Source organism: Protomyctophum bolini (genome assembly GCF_963924005.1).
Source record: "Protomyctophum bolini genome assembly, chromosome: 18".
Lineage (NCBI taxonomy): Eukaryota > Metazoa > Chordata > Actinopteri > Myctophiformes > Myctophidae > Protomyctophum > Protomyctophum bolini.
Genome location: NC_137879.1, coordinates 15,708,982 through 15,728,470, shown reverse-complemented (window position 1 = coordinate 15,728,470; position 19,489 = coordinate 15,708,982). Strand labels below are relative to the sequence as shown.

At 42.1% G+C, this 19,489-nt stretch overlaps 1 protein-coding gene across 1 annotated transcript in view; it reads right to left on the bottom strand.

Moving 5' to 3' along the window:
- Window positions 1–176: 176 nt before the first annotated feature.
- erbb2 (erb-b2 receptor tyrosine kinase 2) overlaps window positions 177–19,489 on the bottom strand; it is a 35,056-nt gene continuing 15,743 nt past the window's right edge. Inside the window, exons 10-27 of the mRNA XM_080788616.1 lie at window positions 19,230–19,303; window positions 18,765–18,855; window positions 16,435–16,637; window positions 15,819–15,948; window positions 14,345–14,435; window positions 13,883–14,037; window positions 13,197–13,244; window positions 12,222–12,360; window positions 10,732–10,854; window positions 10,238–10,336; window positions 9,657–9,842; window positions 9,189–9,344; window positions 8,960–9,035; window positions 8,419–8,565; window positions 6,928–7,025; window positions 6,501–6,692; window positions 5,265–5,640; window positions 177–4,398 (exon numbers count right to left, since the gene is read on the bottom strand). Of these exons, the coding sequence (XP_080644742.1) occupies window positions 4,049–4,398; window positions 5,265–5,640; window positions 6,501–6,692; window positions 6,928–7,025; window positions 8,419–8,565; window positions 8,960–9,035; window positions 9,189–9,344; window positions 9,657–9,842; window positions 10,238–10,336; window positions 10,732–10,854; window positions 12,222–12,360; window positions 13,197–13,244; window positions 13,883–14,037; window positions 14,345–14,435; window positions 15,819–15,948; window positions 16,435–16,637; window positions 18,765–18,855; window positions 19,230–19,303 (2,734 nt within the window). The 3' untranslated portion in view covers window positions 177–4,048. The remainder of the gene's footprint in view (window positions 4,399–5,264; window positions 5,641–6,500; window positions 6,693–6,927; window positions 7,026–8,418; window positions 8,566–8,959; window positions 9,036–9,188; window positions 9,345–9,656; window positions 9,843–10,237; window positions 10,337–10,731; window positions 10,855–12,221; window positions 12,361–13,196; window positions 13,245–13,882; window positions 14,038–14,344; window positions 14,436–15,818; window positions 15,949–16,434; window positions 16,638–18,764; window positions 18,856–19,229; window positions 19,304–19,489) is intronic.

The following is a 19,489-nucleotide window of genomic DNA, read 5'->3' as shown; positions in this document are numbered from 1 at the left end:
TCTAAACCATAAACCAGAGCCTCTGGTCACATTTATTTATTTTTTATAGTCATAAACAAGAAGTTGAATGCCAAATTTATGGCTGAATAATGTGCTCTGCATGTTCAAATTGTTCATACTTTAAAGTTTACATTATATCAGACCATATTACAATATACGGTATTATTATTGTCACACAATATTTAGAATTAGATCCCCACTTGATTAGGTTCACCGTTCATCTGCTTAGAGTATATCTGTCTCGCTTTTCCGTAACCTGACTCTGCCAGATGGGGGCGGTATCGAGTAACGATGTTCCCAGCTGTGAAACAAATGTGTGGCAAGCTTCTTGGATCTGGCAGCGTCAGGTTAGGGGTGATAGCTTGAGCTTCTGTTCACAATATTGTCTGTCCAGTCCAGTGACCATACATGGCAAGTAAAGTCAAAGCCAGTGAGTTAAGACTGTTTTAGCGTACCTGCTCGTAGCTATAGCACTGGTCTCTCAAATAAGTTTCAGTGATGATACTTGAGAGATAGATAGCCTGGAGCAAAAAGATAAATGATTATACATACAGTACATTACATTTACTGTATACATGTACATACAGAACACAATGGTTTGGGGGCAATTAAGCAACCCAATAGCAGTGATTGAACACACACACACGCACGCACGCACACACGCACGCACGCACGCACGTGCCCGCACACACACACACACACACACACACACTTCAGATGTCTTTACTGTTTCTCTTTTAACCCATATAGCCATGACACACAAATGTATCAAATCAAATTAGCTACCAAACAAACATAGTTTTTTCCTTTTTGTTGCTATACATACTGTACACTTACAATGTTTGTCTCACCAATAGAAGAAGGCAACATGAAACACCCAGTGTAGTGTTATTATACATCCCACAGTCCATGAAACATATAACCTACAAATATTCACATGAAAAGGGTACACAAAAGTTACATTTTCTTAAAATTTACAGAAAAATGTCTAGATGCCTTCAGCATATCTAGGCTTTTCCGTTCTCATGTTTTCATGGATGAAAAATTACCATATGATTAAAGGTTAATCGATTATGCCCTGTGTGTGATTCATCACTTGCCAAAATCAGTCAAAAATCTGTTATCTTTAGCAAGACAGTCATATAACAAATAATTATTTAAGCTTAGCTCTGAAATAATTCTGTAATTTTCCACCACTCCCTGAATCACATATACTGTACCTACATTGTTACATAAATATTTAAATGTTATGATTCCAGGATCAAACCTGAGACTTCTGAATTAAGGGGTGGTCCTTTTAAGCACTACACCCACCCACTTGTTGTGTATTAAGTAGAAGAGACCCAAAAGGTTCCATTTGTAAAATATCAGGGAATTAACATGGGGTAATTTACGGTATACCTTGTCTGACACATGCAGTATAAGTGTGGTATATAAATGATGTGTAGTGGTATGCATCTCAATGGACCATCTACAATATCCAACTTAACGTTTGAATTTCTGAACATCAGTACATTGTCAATCATTCAAATCAAAGACAATATCACACTCTTGATAGTAAATGAATATATCTTTAACGTGCATGTGCTGTATGTAAGGTTTCATTACAGGATGCAATTTTACTACCAAAGTATGTTATTTAAAATCTGTCAACAGTTCATAAACAGAGATGGTGCCATCCTAAAAATCGCAGTATTTGGTAGGGTCTTAGAATAGCTAATAACCTTCAATGTTTCTGCTATGTCAGCATCAGCAATCCTTTTGCAACAGTAGGTGTCACTTTTGTTCAACTGTTGGGTAGGCTATATCATTTTAGAATGAAACTCTCCATATATGAAAATGGATAAAAATTCAGCATGCCACAGAGACTTCATAGAAAATGAGGGTTGCAGGGGTGGGGTGTGGGTGAGGGGTAACAGGATTGCACACATTTCAACAAATGTCTGAGCCCTCCCACCCGTATACAGGCACACTCAACTCATTGTTTAAAGAACCACAGAGAAATCATCCATCTTCTTCAGGATGAGCTGGCAACATTCATGAACCCATAGAGCAAATGTCTTTCAGTGTTCAAACTCAGTAGTACCATAATTCTATATACTGTAGTGTACGCTGCAACTGACATTGTGAAGAATTGATTTGTAACCCACAGCACGGGTGGTTTGTATCCTGCAGTACAGGTCTGACTTAAGGGCAGTCCTCCGTTTGAAACTCTCTTCAGAGCCCCCAAATTACTGCAGATAAATTGCATGTCTCCCTTTTTCAAAGCTGTGAAAATATCTAACGTTGGGATGGTTAGTCAGTAGACTGCTGACCTTCCAACAAGGGGGTGGGACAAAGGCTCCATTGACTAGTATGGCACAACCCCCCTTGGCTGCTGCAAATACACAAGTTAACGTGGAAAAAACAGTATCTTCAAAAATGCAGTTAATCATTAACTAGGAGGCCAGTGGGTTCTCGCTAGGTGGAATTTGAACCATGCATTGATTATCGAAAACTGAGGAGAGCTGCACATCTCTCCTTAGAAATTACATTCATCTCCAGTGTTGTAGTGCATGGCTCAATTTGACTATAAAATCAATTCATCTCACATTAAATGAAAGTACTTTTTTTATCAACATAACAGGGACAAAGATATCCCAGTTTACATCCTCCACTTCTATGGGGCATATTCACCAACAGCTTGCAGGACTGCCTGGCACATTAAAAGGCCCTAAACACAAGATGCATTGTAATGACACCAGCTTTGGGTCCATAGGCCTTAGGCTAGTGCATAATACTATATTGCACACAAATAAAATAAAAATGCAAATGACAATACCAGTTGTGTTGTCAATTCCAAACTAAATTATATATATATTTTTTGTAAATTATTAAATTATTAGTCTTTGCAACATAATATGACTTTTTGCATCTTTAAAATATCACGCTTAAACCTGCTACTGTGGACCGTACCAGATGCTAGCTAGCTGCAGTTAAAACCATTAATGTCCACATATATCAGTGTGATACAATGACTCCGTTTTCCACATACAGGACGTCTTTCTTTCGGGATGTAGCCTATGTGTAATGGCCAGATGGGAAACAGGGTCTTTTCTAGCCACAACAAAATGGCTTTGACTGTACCAAAACTCAGGTCTGGGAGCAACTGACCCGAATACTAAATATCACCCTATCAATGCCTAGTATATAGCTCACATTTGTCCCCCCAAAAAGCACTAATTAGTCTAGATATTTTTCCTGTCCAAATCGGCAGACAAGCCGGACCTTCTGTGTGTCAACACAAAGTGGGATTTAAAACAAAGTTTACAAAAAAGTGATTCACATATAGTAAAAACAACCATAAACATATAAGCATGTATAAAAGAAATTAAACATACAAAAATAAACTGAGTTCATAAACGCAGTCCAGTGTTGGATTCTCCCTGTTTGTCAAAATGACGAGAAAATAAAAGAAAAAAGTCGTTTTTCCTGCTTGTACCTTGAGTTGAGAGTATTTGAGAAAAGACTTCCATTGCATATTAAGTACAGAGTCATTGTAGAAGCTGTGTGCACTTTCTTTTTGGCACTCAGGTCACATCATTTATATAGACACACAGCACATCTTCAAGAGAAGATAAGCAGGAAAACAAACGACCGCATGTAAATAACTTACCAGCTGAATTAGTGCTACACTGTACTGGGTGGTGGCGTGTTTCAACTCTGTGAGTGGTGACACCCTCAGTTGTCCCTAAACAGGGTTTCTCTTGACAGTGGCCCTCAATTCAATTACACACACAGTCACACACACACACACACACACACACACACACGCACACACGCACACACACACATTCTCTCTCACTCACACGCACACAAATAATCTGACACATTCTTTGGCACACATCACTGTCGCTCTTATCCACTGTCATTCCCACGCCCACCTCCCCTCTGTTCGTTCTGACACACACGTGTTCATCTCCCTTTGTTTCTGGCTCATCCTTTCCCTGTGGTGGCGCCCAAATGGTACGAATTCAGCTCCTCCGCAGGGCACCTCCAGTCCATCCCCTCATGTATGTCCGCTCCAGGTGTCCGCTAGTCCGAGGTACTCTGGATTCTCTGCAGTGGGGGTCACAAATCCATTCACCTGCCTGGGAGGAGCTCCGTCTCTCGCCATACCCGTAGGCCCGGACCCGGCCTGGGCCTTGGCCACTAGGTCCAGGTAGTATGGGTTGTCAAAGGCTGGAGACATAGGGGCACCAGAAGTCATGGGGACCAAGTACTGAGGGTTCTCCACACTGTGTCCAGAGCTCAGGCCATTAGGCAGGCGTCGCTCAGACTTAGCCACCTTGCGAGGCAGAGTGCTCGGCCGCTCCAGTATGCCCGGCCTGGGGTCCTGAATCTCCTGGTTAACGTATTCTGACCGGGAGGAAGAACGCAGAGTTAGAGGGAGTGAACCACACAATGTATACTATGGACGATATAAATGATATTGAATATTATTATTATCTAGCAATGTCGTATGTTCCATGGTCTGCAGTTTAATCCACAGTTTGTGCTGTGAGCTTGTAGATCCCTATTCTTCGAAAAATAGTGAAAATGAGAGGACTTTCTAAATATTTAGCCAATGAAAAGTTTTCTTTTTTTTAAGTTACTGTTTTGGACACCGAACAGCAACGTGTTTTCATTCAAGATCCTAAATGATATGTTATGAACTTCGGGCCAGAGTGAGGGGTGCTCATGAGTACTCCACCAGCGGGAGTTCCTATGACCTTAATCCCCCCAAGTTTAGAACACTCAAGTGTAAGAATTAATTTAATTACGCTGCCACGCAGATCTGAAATCCCTGAATTCACTAGCAAAGTTAAAGCTGATCTTAAACCATGGCTTCAATGAAATACCAGTTGAATTGTTTTTAAACTGTTTATATTAGTATTTATTTGTGTGTTGTCACACTGCAGCTGTGTTGGATGTTTAATGTTTTAAAATGGACCACAATGGAAACAACTTTCGGCTTTATTGTGATTTTACCCATTTCGACATTTAATTAATGGTGATATGGTTTTAACTATTGCCAATATTCTATTCAGTCATTCTAGTCACTGTGGGAGACAAATCAAAACATGGTATGTTGCTGTCCAAATATTGTGGGGCTCACTGTATCCCTGAGTGTAAAATCAGATTTCATAATCCTCTCAAGTTGTATTACAGGAACCATGGTGACTGTATGTGTCAATAATGTGTACATACACAGTACGACCGCGCAGTTTCAGTCACGATCTCACCTGGCAAAGCGTGACTGTGATTATACCCATGACTACGTCTGGGTAACGAGTGATGAGGATAATGAGGATGAGGATGATGATGGTGATGGATGGGCGGGCCATCTGTTTCCAGATCCCCCTGGCTGTCGTAGCGTCCTGGGCTCCCAGGGAGCATTGAAGGGTCATCTAGACCACCGTCCAGGAAGACAGAGTCAGACTGGCCCCCAGTGGAGGGGCTGCGCACCAGCGAGGGGTACTGAGGGCTCCAGGGGCCATTGGAGCTACCCGCCCCTATTGGAAAGGTGGGGTACTGGCTGCGCAGAGTGCTTAGGGAAGAGTACATGCTCCTTGGTCCGCCAACAAGGGATGTCTCAGCTTCCAGGCACTGATCCGTACTCTGTAGGGGATAGGTGTTAGGAGAGATTAAGGAAATGAAGCAAACAATGTGGCGGGTGAGGAGCTGAACACAGTTGGAGACGGAGAAGGCATATTTTACGCAGCGCAAAGATGTCCCGTTACCGTGGATAGACGTGGTCGAATGAGGAGACTGAAGCCCTGATCGAAATGAGGTACATTAATCAAACACATACAAACACACTGCAGTGTATTATAGCCTACAGAATATTGTCTGTCTGTGCATGCCGTAAACATGGAGTGCTGTCACTGTGTGGGGACTGGGGAGTAGGGACTTTCATCTCGATAAACTTGTAAACATTTTGCGCTGCTGTCTGTTATATCAGTGCGCTCAGCGCTGTGCAAGTTTTAAGAAAGGCATTTTATCTTTTTTTACTTCACTTTTATTTCAATGTTTTTAGTAAGAAAAAACAGATGTGTTTTTATTATGTATTGTACACTGTATAGAGGGTATGCGCGTGACATCATCATCAAACCCGGAAGTTATGCAGGTATGCCTACTGAGTGGCTAGAAACTTATTTCTGCCCTTGACAGTCCATGCATCCAAACAGAAAAGTCCTATCTAATTGCATTAAACAACATTAAACAATGTTAACCTCACTTTGCCACTCGATTTGTTTTTTGTTTTGTTGTGGACCCCAGGAAGAGTAGCTGCTACTTTGACGCCAGCTAATAGGGATCCTATGCTGTATTGTCAGATTTAGATGCATTATGTCATAAAATACAAATTATTCTGCTTCATGGAAACAAAAAATGTTTCAATTTACCATGGAGTGTTTAGTTACCGTACGTAAGGTGTAAGGGAGAGCGAGACATAGAGAGAGAACCCAAACCCCACTGACCCTGCATGAGTGGTGTCGAGAGGGTCCATTAACTGAGGCCCCGTCTCCCTGAGTCCTGGTAAACATGTTGGGCTGTGGTACCAGGTACTCCTCAGCATCCAGCAGATCCCTTATTTCGGCCCCTTCCTCCTCCAGAAGCATCCGGAAGAACTGACTGTCCACAGGGCTGGACAAGCCTAACTGCTCATCATTCTGATGGGAGAGAGGAAAAGGGTTTGGGGCAAAATAAATAGATTTCGGTGGGCAGTGGAGTATGGTAAAGAATGCAGGAACTGAAATATATCCAAGAGATGAAAAAATATAAAAGATGGGTGGGGACACTTTTTTATTTTAATCATCAATCAATCAATTGTGTTCCAGCTCAATGTTTTAAAGAAAACAATTACATGTTGTATTTTAACCATATATGTAGCGTACACAAACCCACCTGAATGACTACATAGCGGGGCGGATCTCTGGCCATGGAACCAAATTCATTCACCAGCTCTTTGAACTTTGGTCTGCTGTCAGGGTCAATCATCCAACCTGTACAATCAAATACCAACCAAGAAAGAAACTTCAAAACACGTTTTAGATAACCACTTAAACCTAAAGCCTATACTTAAACTGGACCTGAGTTGGCTTTATACTTTCTTCCCTCAAGACATACTGCCAAGTGAAAATGTGAATTGGACCAGAGTTGCATGTCTCTGGACTACTTTTTTCCCTGTACACAAAGGGCTCCAATTACGTCTAATCTTTCTAAATACACTGTTTTGGGATTTAGCAGTGGGGAAGGGGTGTTCCCCCACTAAAGTTGGTATTTTGGTTACCTGTCTAAATCCCTAAAACACCTCCGTTACCCGTTTTATTATGCATAGGTGTGGTTTGGGCGTTACAATAATTAAACCAAATTTAACCAATCACCAGTCTTGGCTTTAAGAGATCCCTTTAAGAGATCCGTTGCCCGTTAGTGCTATATTGCTTCATAGCCTTACAGTCTATAGCCCGTTGCTGCCCTGAAGTCTCACTGCTGCACCCCCCCCCCCCCCCCCCCCCCCCCCCCTCTCGTGCCATTCTTTTTTTTTTTCTCCACACGCACAGAGCCAAGAACACTCGTCTTTTCATTGAGTCACAACTCGCTCAAATCTTGCTCATTTTTTAAATGTCAAAGTTCTATGTAAACTATGATTTTTAGGGCTTTCATTTGGTACAGTATATAGATTGTGCGTGTAGGCCGTCTCTACGGAACGGTATGAAGCGAAAATGAAAGTTCAGTCAATAAACCCCATTTGCTGCTATGGGGTTGCTATGAACTGAAAGAGCAAATGGAAATGGAATCGCGCACAAATAACTTCTTTGACTATACAATTATATAAACACAATGGACACAAGGAAGTGGCAGGCACTCGACTTCTGCTGATTATAGGAAAAGAGATAGGAGAATAAGGCGAGATGAGGCAGCCTGACTCTGTGCCTGCAGACATCTCCATTGAGGCGTGCGCCGCTCTATCAAACTCATTTGGCACGGCTTATGGGTGCTTTTAAACTCCACTATCGACTTCCCAAATGTATGTGACCAAAATAGCAATTTAGGGGAAAGCGTGCCAACACGCCCATGACCACACCTCTAGGCGCAAATACCGGTGTCGGCAAAAAAGATAGCAGGTGACGTGGGACGAAAATACCATTAAGGGACAGAGAAAGCTCCTATATTCGTAATTTTCGGGCAGCGGCTGAATTGCGGGCCGCGCTGCGGGTAAAGGCTGCAACGAAATTGGAGCCCAGAGTCTCTTTGACAAAGATAGCCGAATAGCAGCATGTTGTGAGCTTGTAGATCTGCTATTTTCGGCTAATGTTCCCCCACAATATGGATGCTGGGTTTCAAGTGGTTAACGAGTACTTGATATAGTCTATTCGTAAGAATAATTCAACTGACATTTGACCATGATCATGTAGACATCGATGGTACAGATGAGGGGCTGAGGCAACCTCTCTCCTCCCTCCAGCAGCTCAGGGATGTCCCTTGCAGGGATCAGGTCATAAGGCTTGGCCCCGAATGTCATTAGCTCCCACACGGTCACCCCTAGACAGAGAGATGGATGTATGGACAGTAGAGTTAGCACACGGTCACCCCTAGACAGAGAGATGGATGTTTGGACAGTAGCGTTAGCACACGGTTACCCCTAGACAGAGTGATGGATGTTTGGACAGTAGAGTTAGCACTCGAGTATTAGTTGTCATTATTAGCTCCCACACGGTCACCCCTAGACAGAGAGATGGATGTTTGGACAGCAGACATACTGTAGCGCTCGAGTATTAGTTGTAAAACCGGTAGGTGAGTTCACAATGGGCTCCCTTCACCAGATTTAACGTTTTACCATGTGAAGCTATAAATATTAAAGTTATTGAAGGTTAGTGTCTTGTGTAGACTTTGGAAAATAAAAACGTGGTAGTCTTGACACGTGCAATAAACTGACCGTAGCTCCAAACGTCACTCTGATGGGTGAACTTCCTGTGGAGAATAGATTCCAGAGCCATCCACTTGATCGGCACCTGGAACATCACAAACAAAGTAATGTTTACCTAACCCTAATTAGACCTTGTTAACCGACTCCTAACTTATGGTGGCCTGTACTGCATTCCACCTCAAAAGTGATAATTTAATTTCAGAATAGAGCGCACGCACACACGCGTCTCCTAATGTACCTTTCCACCATCAGCATGGTACTCTGTCTCATCTATGTCCAACAGGCGAGCCAGTCCAAAGTCTGTGATCTTCACGTGATTTGGATTCTTCACAAGAACATTCCGGGCAGCAAGATCTCTGTGTACCAGCCTCACCTCCTCCAAGTAGCTCATTCCCTACACGTCAACCCAGAGAAAGATACATTACACAAAACCTCATACATCCATAAGTACGGACAAATGCTAATAACAGAAAACCCCAAAAGGCAGAAATGAAGTACTCAAGAAAAACGTACACGAAAGAGCAATGGACAACCTTCAGGCCTGTACTAGCATGTTTGTGTACGCATATTTGTGTTACAAGGCCGGCAGAGACAGTAAAGGCTAACTAATACTTTATCGTATGATTACATATGTATGGCTTGTCACAGAAAGAAAAGCTGAAAAACCTGAATGTGTGATATCAGGAATCCCAACCTGCCTGCGTACCTTAGCTATCTGCACACACCAGTTGAGGAGGAATTGAGAGCCGATACGGTCCTTGTTCTCCCGGACGTAATCCAGCAGGCAGCCGTAGGGCATCAGCTGAGTCACCAGCTGCACCGTGGAGGTCAGACAAATCCCCAGCAGACGACACACGTACGGGCTGGCCACACCCGCCATCACATAAGCCTCCTAGGATGGCACAGAATTCAGAAGAATTTGGCTTTTAATTTAGTTTCATTGTGACATAATTGTTACAATTATTACATAATCGCCTGATCGCAATAATTTGGGATAATCGCAATTATTACGCAAATTGTCATACATTTTCAAACATAAAAAAACTTGTAGATCAGCTAGTCTTTGTACAACATTATTAAGTCAGTAAGTTCTTGTATATTTAAGTTAATTGTCATATCTATCATTGAAATGATATATTATGTTGCGATGTTCAATGCCAAAAAACACAATTAAATCATTAATCACACTTATTTGTATGACAGTCAATCATCGAGTGGAATTTCATGACTGTGACAGCCCTAGCAATTACACACATGTATTTAAATGAACTTGTTTTACAAACTCACATCGAGGATCTCCTTATTGGCCTTGGGAGAGGTGTTCTCTCGTAATACCTTAATGGCCACTGGGATCTTCACATTTTCTCCGTCTGGAGCCCACACTCCCTAAAACAGTGACCAGAGAGCAGTCACTTCAAGTGTGAGACTTTATCCGCTAAGAAAATACACGATTCTAGTAACAAGTTAACCCATTTTGGGCGGGAACCCCTTTTGGTGTTTTAAACATTATGTTATAATTTAGCTATTGAAAAATAGCAGATCTACAAGCTCATAGAGCTTGTAGGTCTGCTATTTTTTTTAAATCGTGAAAATATTTATTTCAGAAAACTGGAGGATTTTCTTTATAAATTTCGAGGTCAGGCCAAAATGGGTTAAAACATTTCAGTCGCTCGGAGTGACCAAGACATCACTTGGGGGGGGGGAGGAAAAAACATTTCCAGTTACTCGATCAGTTATATATATGGGAAGTGTCTTCTAAATAAGACATGGGTTACATGTACCTTGTAGACTGTACCAAAGGCCCCTGAGCCAAGCACCCTGAGTTTCTTCAGTTCCGTCTCCTTCAGGATTCGCATCTGAGCCTGATTAGGCAGCGCACCGCTGGGAGTTAGAGGCTCAACCAGCTGCAGCAAATGGATTATTGAATATTACAACTCATTTTAAACAAACAACATTTTAAAACAAACAATTTATTAGGCTGCTCATAGCCAGCCTGATAAATTCCAATCGCTCCTGTCTGCATGTCCGCGTGGGAGCGATCAAAAGGCTTCACGGAATAAATAATTAACTTTTGGGTTAAAAAGGTCAAATGGCAAGGTCACAAACCAGATGTCGGTGCGGCACGGTTTGCTCCAAGCCCCCAGAAAGGCTTGCCAATGTTGAAGCTGCGAAACGTAGTGGTGAAAGCTGGAACTGCAGGCGGACCCCTGAATTTAGCACGAGGAAACCCCACGCATTTGGAAGTAGACCGTTCTTCCGGGTGCTTCAAAACGCCACTGAGCAACTTCTATCGAAATGAATAGCAGGGGGCAGGGCTGTCCGCGGGGCTGTCCGCCCTCTATCCTTTCTATGGTTTGCTCCCCCATGGCCCTATTTTCGTCAATGCCTTTACTCCGTAAACCTAAACATGGTTTCCCAGCCAGCCAAATGACGTCATGATGACGTTATTACGACGTCCTCTGGTGACATTCAGGACGTTCAGGACTAGGCCAGATCAAGGCCTCCCATCTGGTCTCTCTCGGGCAGAGACGATGTACTCCGAACAGAGCGATATGCGGCTTCTAGAGGCGGTATCAACGCGAGACTGGTGACATATTGTAGCTGTGCCACAGCGCAAGCTAACAAGACTACAACTCAAAATTATTATGGAGATATCAGGTTCATCGTTTCTGCTTGAGAGAGACCAGATCAAGGTAGGAGGTTAAGATCACAGCCCATAAGGGGATGATCTTTACGTCATTACCAGGACGTCTTTACCAGTTGAAATAATATAGCTTATTCTGGCCCGATCTGACTAGTTATGATATGGCCTCAATCAGACTTTCTCTGATTCATCCAGGGACGTCCGTCTTAGTGGGCAGAATTTATGTTGGTTGAAATCAGGTGATATTCTGGGGCAGATCTGACTAGTCTTGGTTTGACTTGATCTGGCCCAATCAAGACATTACTAATTTGTCCAGGTCCTGACCGTGCTTGCTGGGTTCAAATAACATGTCGAGGTAGTTGAACAATTTTTAAATGTTTTTCAAAATAGTAAAAAAAGATAAGGCACTGATAAAAATAGGGCCCCATTGTTTCATTTTGATTGCATTGTTGTTGTTTTTAACAATGGCTGAATGAGTGACAAAGCTGGAATGCTACCTAAAGTGAGCTACTGTAATTTCAGAACACGGCAAAATGCGATATGCATGTCTGCAAGTAGGATTCTGTGTTAAAATGACTAAACGTTCGTAATGTCGCCACTACATTTCCAACCATGCCCAGTGCTGACCTCGTTCTCCTGCAGGATCCTCCTCATGGTCTCCTTCCTCTGCATCTTCTTCTGTCTCCTCAGGTAGAGGACCAGCAGAGCCAGCAGGATGAAGAACAGCACTACACCACCTACTGCTGCTGCAATGGATGTCCCCGGTCTACCAACACAAAAGCCTGGATTAGTTCTCAATGTCCAATTCAACCTGGGCTGTAGGATTTAGCTCGTCTTCCCAAGATTGATTGATTGATTGATTGATTAGAAAAAAGAATGTAAACATCATGAGGTAGTCAACCGTTTAGGCTAAAAGGATAACACAAAATAATCCATGGGGACTTGTTTCCATTGTGGTCCTATGTATTCAGTAATTTGGTATGCACGCTATGCAGTCAGATAATTAGGCCTGGCCCAGGGAAGAGATGGCCCTCCCGTGCATAGTCTACCATGGGAACCATGGAGATGCGACAGGCCCAAGGCCTAGCAGGAAGACTATCCCTCCGAATGACATAACAATTCATCAACATAGCATAATGTTGATGAACCCCTTTGACCATCTTAAAAACGAATCACATTTTGAATTGCTTAACCCTGTCTTCTACCCTGATCCATCCCGGACTAGCAAAATGTGTTGGAATTAGGTGGGTCATGGGCTTTAGGCCGAGAGGTCGCCGAATAAGTTTGTTTTGGTAGGTCTCTGAAACGTAGCTTTAAGTGACATTGGGATGTTGCAGAACCAAGAGGTGCAAGCATAGTCAAAGTAGCATTCAATGAGGGCTCTGGCTCTTTGTTGTCAAAAATACAGCCCAAATAGGTAACCTCTTCTTTGCCTGAGATTACTATATCGTCAACACTGACCTTGAAATCAATTGCATTTATATTACTAACGGAATGTTTTTGGACCCAAAAAGAATGGATTCTGTTTTGTTCTACCAAGGTGCAAGGACAGTTTGTTATCGGAAAGCCAACTGATGGGAAAGTCAAGTAGCTCTAGCTTACCCTGTTTTGGAATGAATAGGGCAGCCTCTCTCATCCATTTGAGAGCAGCTGAAAGAAAGAAGAGCAGCATGTAAAATAATTATAATACTTAGTCTTGCATACTAAGCAGAAATATAATATAGTGTGCGTGTGTGTGTGTGTGTGTGTGTGTGTGTGTGTGTGTGTGTGTGTGTGTGTGTGTTTAGTTTTAGTCATAGTCTTTTAATTAAATTTCATTTAGTTTTAGCCATATTTTAGTAATCTGAAATGTTTTAGTTGACTAAATAAGATTTGAATCGACTAAGTCTACAGTTGATTTAGTCGACAAAAATGTATTTTGGCCGGCCCTGGTGGCTTTGAAATGCCCGATCTATACTTAGCTGTGCACCAAAAATAGCCGATCCACAAGCTGTGAGCTTGTAGATCGGCTATTTTCGGCGAGTGACAACTGCACACAACCAAGCATAAAATTACTTAGAACTTACTTCTCCCATAACATTTTAGTCTACCGGTAGTTGTTTGTCAGTTACAGTAAATGTATATTTATATTTAGTCATAGTTTTAGTCATCATAGCTTAGTTTTTATTTCATTTTCGTTGGTGAAAAAAGGTAGTCGGTGAACTTTTTTTTCTTCAAAGTTTTAGTTGAAGAAATCAACACTGGTGTGTGTGTGCGCAATATGACTGAGTGAGTGTATTTTCACTCACGAAAGGGTACAGTTGGTGTTGCAGGACACACAGTGTCCTGTGGCGTTGCTGTATTTCCATATAGTGTGCTGATCTTCTTTCACACCACTGGGACAGCGTTCCACACACACATCTCCGTCCTGGAAGTTTAGGCACTCTGTGCACTGGTCTGCATTCTGCACGAGGAGTGTAGGAGAAATGGTTGAAATTTAATATGCGTGCATTTGGGATTTTAGTTCACACAAGCATAAGGGCATAGTAGCTCGACTTGTGTAACTTAGATAGCATTTTATGTAGACATTATATACATATATGCATAGTTCATTATATAGATATTCCACTGTTGGGTTCTTAGCATACGTACGATTCATGATGACTTTTTATGTATTTGATGTATTACCATGTCTTTTGTTCCTGCCTAATGTAAATCGCTCTAGATTAAGAGCGTCTGCTAAATGAAACAATTAAGCAGACTCATCTTACCGGGCCATGACAGGAGACAGAGCCATTGATTGGCCGGCATTCTGAATGACAGGCACCACACAGAGATCCATCTGTATACTCACGCACAGACCTGCAACACAACCACAGTGGGGACATTAAATAACATACAGACCTGCAACACAAGTAGAGCATAATGGAGACATTAAACGACATACAGTACAGTCAGTGCATACACGTTTTCATACTTTCAAATTACCACAATTTGCTATGTTTCAGACTTACAACATTGATTTAATCATTGTGTTACCCCCATCAATCTACACACACTATTCCACAATGACAAAGCAAACAACAGGGATTTGGGAAATTTTTGAAATAGTACTTGGTTCACTAGGTAAAGGCTGGAAGTGGTTAGTGGTGGTGTAGTGATGCTCAGTGTGACAGTGTGATTTTAGATGTGAAGCATGCAGTCCAGGTCATGGGGGTTTGGGAAGACTGGGATGGAGGTTCTATAGTGTGTCCAGTCGGTACTTTCTTGGTTCGTCCGCGATTACTCAATTTGGCAAGGCAGAGAGATCAAAGAGGACTGTTGTTGGTTTCAAACTTCTTCGTAACATATCATTTGAATACCTACTGTACATAAATGGGATATAAGTCTTTTATCTTTAATACATTTAGAAAACCGAAAACACCTTGTAATTGTGGAGTACTGTGTGTAGATTGAAACACATGAAATTAATACATTTTTAGATAAGTCTGAAACATAATCTGGAACTTTAAAGGGCTTGAAAATCTTCCATATACTGTGCATACACATGGTATGTGGGAAACTAAGTGCTAAAACAATTTGCTCACTCAACAAAAGTAATGTACTTTCTACTGAAAAAGATCATGGAAGCCTTCCAATGTTTCAAACAACACTGATGCTTACTATTACCAGTCAACTCATAATGACTATAGTGTGCATTGACCCATAAATGTCCTTTTAAAAATAAATGACTGTCACTGTCACTTTGTCCACAAATCAATGGCTGCTTGGGAGCACACTTAACGCTAAAAGCATTCAGATTGATTTATTATGGCTCTATATTATTTAGAACCTCCGTTTGTATTTTTGTCACCACCCCCTCATAACGACCATTTACCTAGTTTTTTTAATATATTTATAAATAATGGTAAATCTTGCCTTTCTTGCAACAACTGCATACACAAAACAAAACAGACAAGAACGCAGAGCTCTGCCAAGGCCTAACAATCCCTTCCATTTGCTCTTTTATCCTGTTGGTGGTGCTACAGGAAAGGTCATGGGGTCAACAAAATGGTTAAAAGAAAGAAAAAGGCAATTACTTTGCAAGATATGGTCACAGACAGACCGACCAATCTGGAAGAAAAGGGGGGGGGATCCTTTGAATGATTCAGATTCGGAGCTCTGAATCTGTCTTAAGAGAGCGACAGACAGACGGACGGACGGACGGACGGACGGACGGACGGGGCAAAAACATAACCTCCTTACCCCTGATAGATATCACACTCCTCCACACACTCAATTCCACGCTGGAAGGCTTTGCAGGACACACACTGGCTGGGCCCTGGGCCCCAACACCCCCCTTCACACAGGGGGTGACACACACGGCCCTCCTCCTCTGCAGAGACACAAAGAGACACTGTCACACTGACACTCACACTTTGACCTTTTACCTAAAATACTACATGCTACTGTAAGTTACTGTAAGAGTCAAACAATACATTGTCTTATAATAGGGAGTGGGGGTTTGTCGGTTTAAAGCAAAATTACACAGGGATGTTAATAGTTAATTGATTAATCGCCGTTAAGAAATTAATCAATTAAACGTACAGTTAATAATTAATTGAAAATTCAGCAGTTTTCTGTGAATGTATTGGTGTCTGTGTGTGCGTGGCCGAGGAACGCACATGTGGGCCAGTAAAAAAAAGGTCCCCCCCCCACCTTGGTAGTCACAGAAACGTGTCTGCATTTGCATGTGATGTGATCAAAAAGACAGTGAACTTTTCATTTTATTCCTCATACAAAGATGCAGGCGCGGAAAGTTCTTATAACGGCAGTGGGTAATCAATGTCACGATGTACAGGTGTCCCAAGAGTCCACCTACCACAAAGTTGGGGGTCCTGGTTGTGGTTGACAATGCGGAAGGGTCCCTGGGTGGGGTGGACGAGAGTTCCCCAGGGTAAGGAGGTGGTGTAGCATAACTGGGGGTTGCTGTGCAACAGGACCAGACCTCCACTGACACTTCGTAGTGAGCGCAGCCCCAGCGAGCGAATGTGGAGGTCTTGGACTGCCAGTGAAAACACCCCCCTAGACACAGCGAGAGGAGAGGTTAGGGCTGGGTTGAATTATCCGTTTTATTTCAAGAGGAGAAATTCTACTGTCATTCAAATAACCTAAAGTGCCAACACTGGCTTATGTCATCATTGTGTTCTAAAGATTTGTGAGCAAGAATTCAGAGCTGGCTCTGGTTTTGGACATATTTTGTATGTTTGACATCATATAACATTGACATAAGGCTAGTGCTAGTTTGTCTCCAGGTTTGGAAGTTTTATAAGGGGGTGCAGTGAATTAACACCTTGTATGCAGATTAACTTTATACAGGAATGTACATTTGTTGACAGCCGTTCTCGGCGCTGTTCTAGCTCCTACATTTCAATTTAGAGTGCCCCAGACATATCATTGGTAAAGATCTCTGGTCATCTGGCTATGTGAGACTATATTATAGGGCCTTTCCACTGCGGTTTTGAGTGTGGTACAGTTTGGTGCGTCGCAGTGGAGAACTGGTTCTGTTGGTGTTTCTACCGGAGCCAGGTTTGGTTGTGAACCAAACTTATTAACCACACAGAATAGTGCTGATCAGCCTGGAATTTGCTTAGGCCCTACTATTAGAGAGGCTGGAGAGATTGAGCCTGGCATACAGAGATAATCAAGTGTTAGGAAAAAACTTTGTTCTCACCCTCAACATTTTGAGGGGGAGAACATTACACTGAATATATGTAAAATACTAGAATCGTTTTATCAAGTTGACATGAATTGTTACCGTCTCTAGACACCTATATAAACACCTCAAGGAAGTAAACAATTGAAACAGCATAGTAGATATGGATGAAAACAAAACCATCTGATTGCTCCAATTACCGAAACAACAGCCCATAAAATCTGAGTCTGTTGTATATTGCTAGAAAAGTCTCAGACAAACATACCCAGCATGCCCCAGTAGTCTAGTCACGCTGACCTGGTTTTAGCATACTGCGCTGGCTAGCTTCCCATTGTTATTCTGGACAAAGTTAGCAAGGCTACACTGCAGCTTTAGGCAACGGTGCTGCCTAACGATTAGCCTAGAGTGAGTCAACTCAACAACCTAACATGAACCTGAGAGAACAATGTCTAATCCATGAGGCAGATTATTGTATACTAAGACAGACAGGCTGCATGATTATGGCCAAAAACATTATTATGGTTGTTTGTAATCAAAATATTACTATTTAGTAATGATGATTTGTGGTGGAAATATATGTTTTTTGTTCATTGGAACCATATGTTTGGTCAAATGGTACTGTATGTAATGACGGCATGAGGGCAAAGAGCACAGCTCTTTTCCATTAATTGTGCATCCTTGGATGGGAGTGACTCATGGTCATGGATACGGTTTGAAGAAAACAGAGATCTAAGGGACGGGTAGACTGAGATGCAGGCACACATGATGGCAAAAATATTGTAGCAGCCCTCCAAAGGATAGAAATGTAGATCTTTGAATAGATTCAAAAGAAAATATCTTGCTACATCAGACTCCTAGCACATTTCAGCCAAGAGCCTTCGTCAGAGCTTAAGAGTCAAGGCCAAAACACGATAGCAGCATGATGTAGCAAAATGTAACAAATGAAAAAATGTGCACTAAAGTGTTGGCATTTTCATCTTTTAGTGCGCCACTATGTCCATTCATTTGATGTTTTTTTTTTAATACTAACTATTGACCGTAGCTGAGCACCCACAGCCAAGGATGCACCGAGGACACACACCTGCTCCACATTTCAACATGATGGCCTTGGCCTTGTGTCAGGAATGTGACACAAGCTTGACTCAGAGACACATATTCAGGCATTAACAGATTGTTGAGAAAAGATATTATTGCATTATACTTTATTTTCATTGTACTGATGTGTCATGCATGTGTCATGCATCATCATCATCCACACAAGGCAAATACTACAAATGTAGATGATTATATTAGACACAGTAAAAACAAACATTACATCCCAGTTAAGTGATATAGCATGTCTCGTTAAATAAATTATAAGGTTGGTAAGTTGACAGGCAGATGGACAAAAGCAAAGACCTGGTTAGAAGGGTGAGCAGGACAAGACAAAAAGGAAAAGGAAGACAGACAGACAGACAGACGGGTATGAGGAGAGACAGACAGCTAAACAGCCTTACTTGTATAGCATTCTGCCTCGGATCACCTTTAGGTTCTCAAAAACATTCAGATCAGTCCAGTTGGCAGGCCAGGCATCAATGTACAGGTAACCTGCAATAGTTTACACCTAGTAAATCAGCCTGAACTACTATAAGGACAGCAATAATATCACAGGCATGATGGTTTGTAGTGTGTGCATATGTGATTGTGATCGTGTGAATTAATGCAGTCAGGCTGGATGATGTTTGATGTTTTACACAATGTGGCCCATATCTGGTATTTATGTACAGTTTGGGAAGACGCTGGGTTTTCTTAAATCAAAGTGAAACCAATGACACATTTACAAGTTGCCAGGTACAAGGTAACAATGTTGCTCAATGTTATATCCATCAAGAAAAACTAGAAATCCTTTCACAACGCAATGGAGCAGGCATACAGGCTTGAGTGTTTTCTCTGTGTAGATTCAGCCTATAATTATTGACTACCTGTAATCTCCTCCAGGTTCTTGAACGCATTCAGTTGACTGGGACTCAGGCCCGATGTGTTGGTCGCTGGGTCACTGCACAAAGGAGCATATACAATATCCATAAATAACACTTTAATCAGTGATGAAGATCAACGCGCCACCCCCATATAAATCTACCTACAATAAACTCTGGGGACTGCGCATTAGTCCGACATCCCGTAATTCCGACATGTGTGGCCAGTTACGACTCACCCGTGGATTCCGCGTGCGGTTTATGGT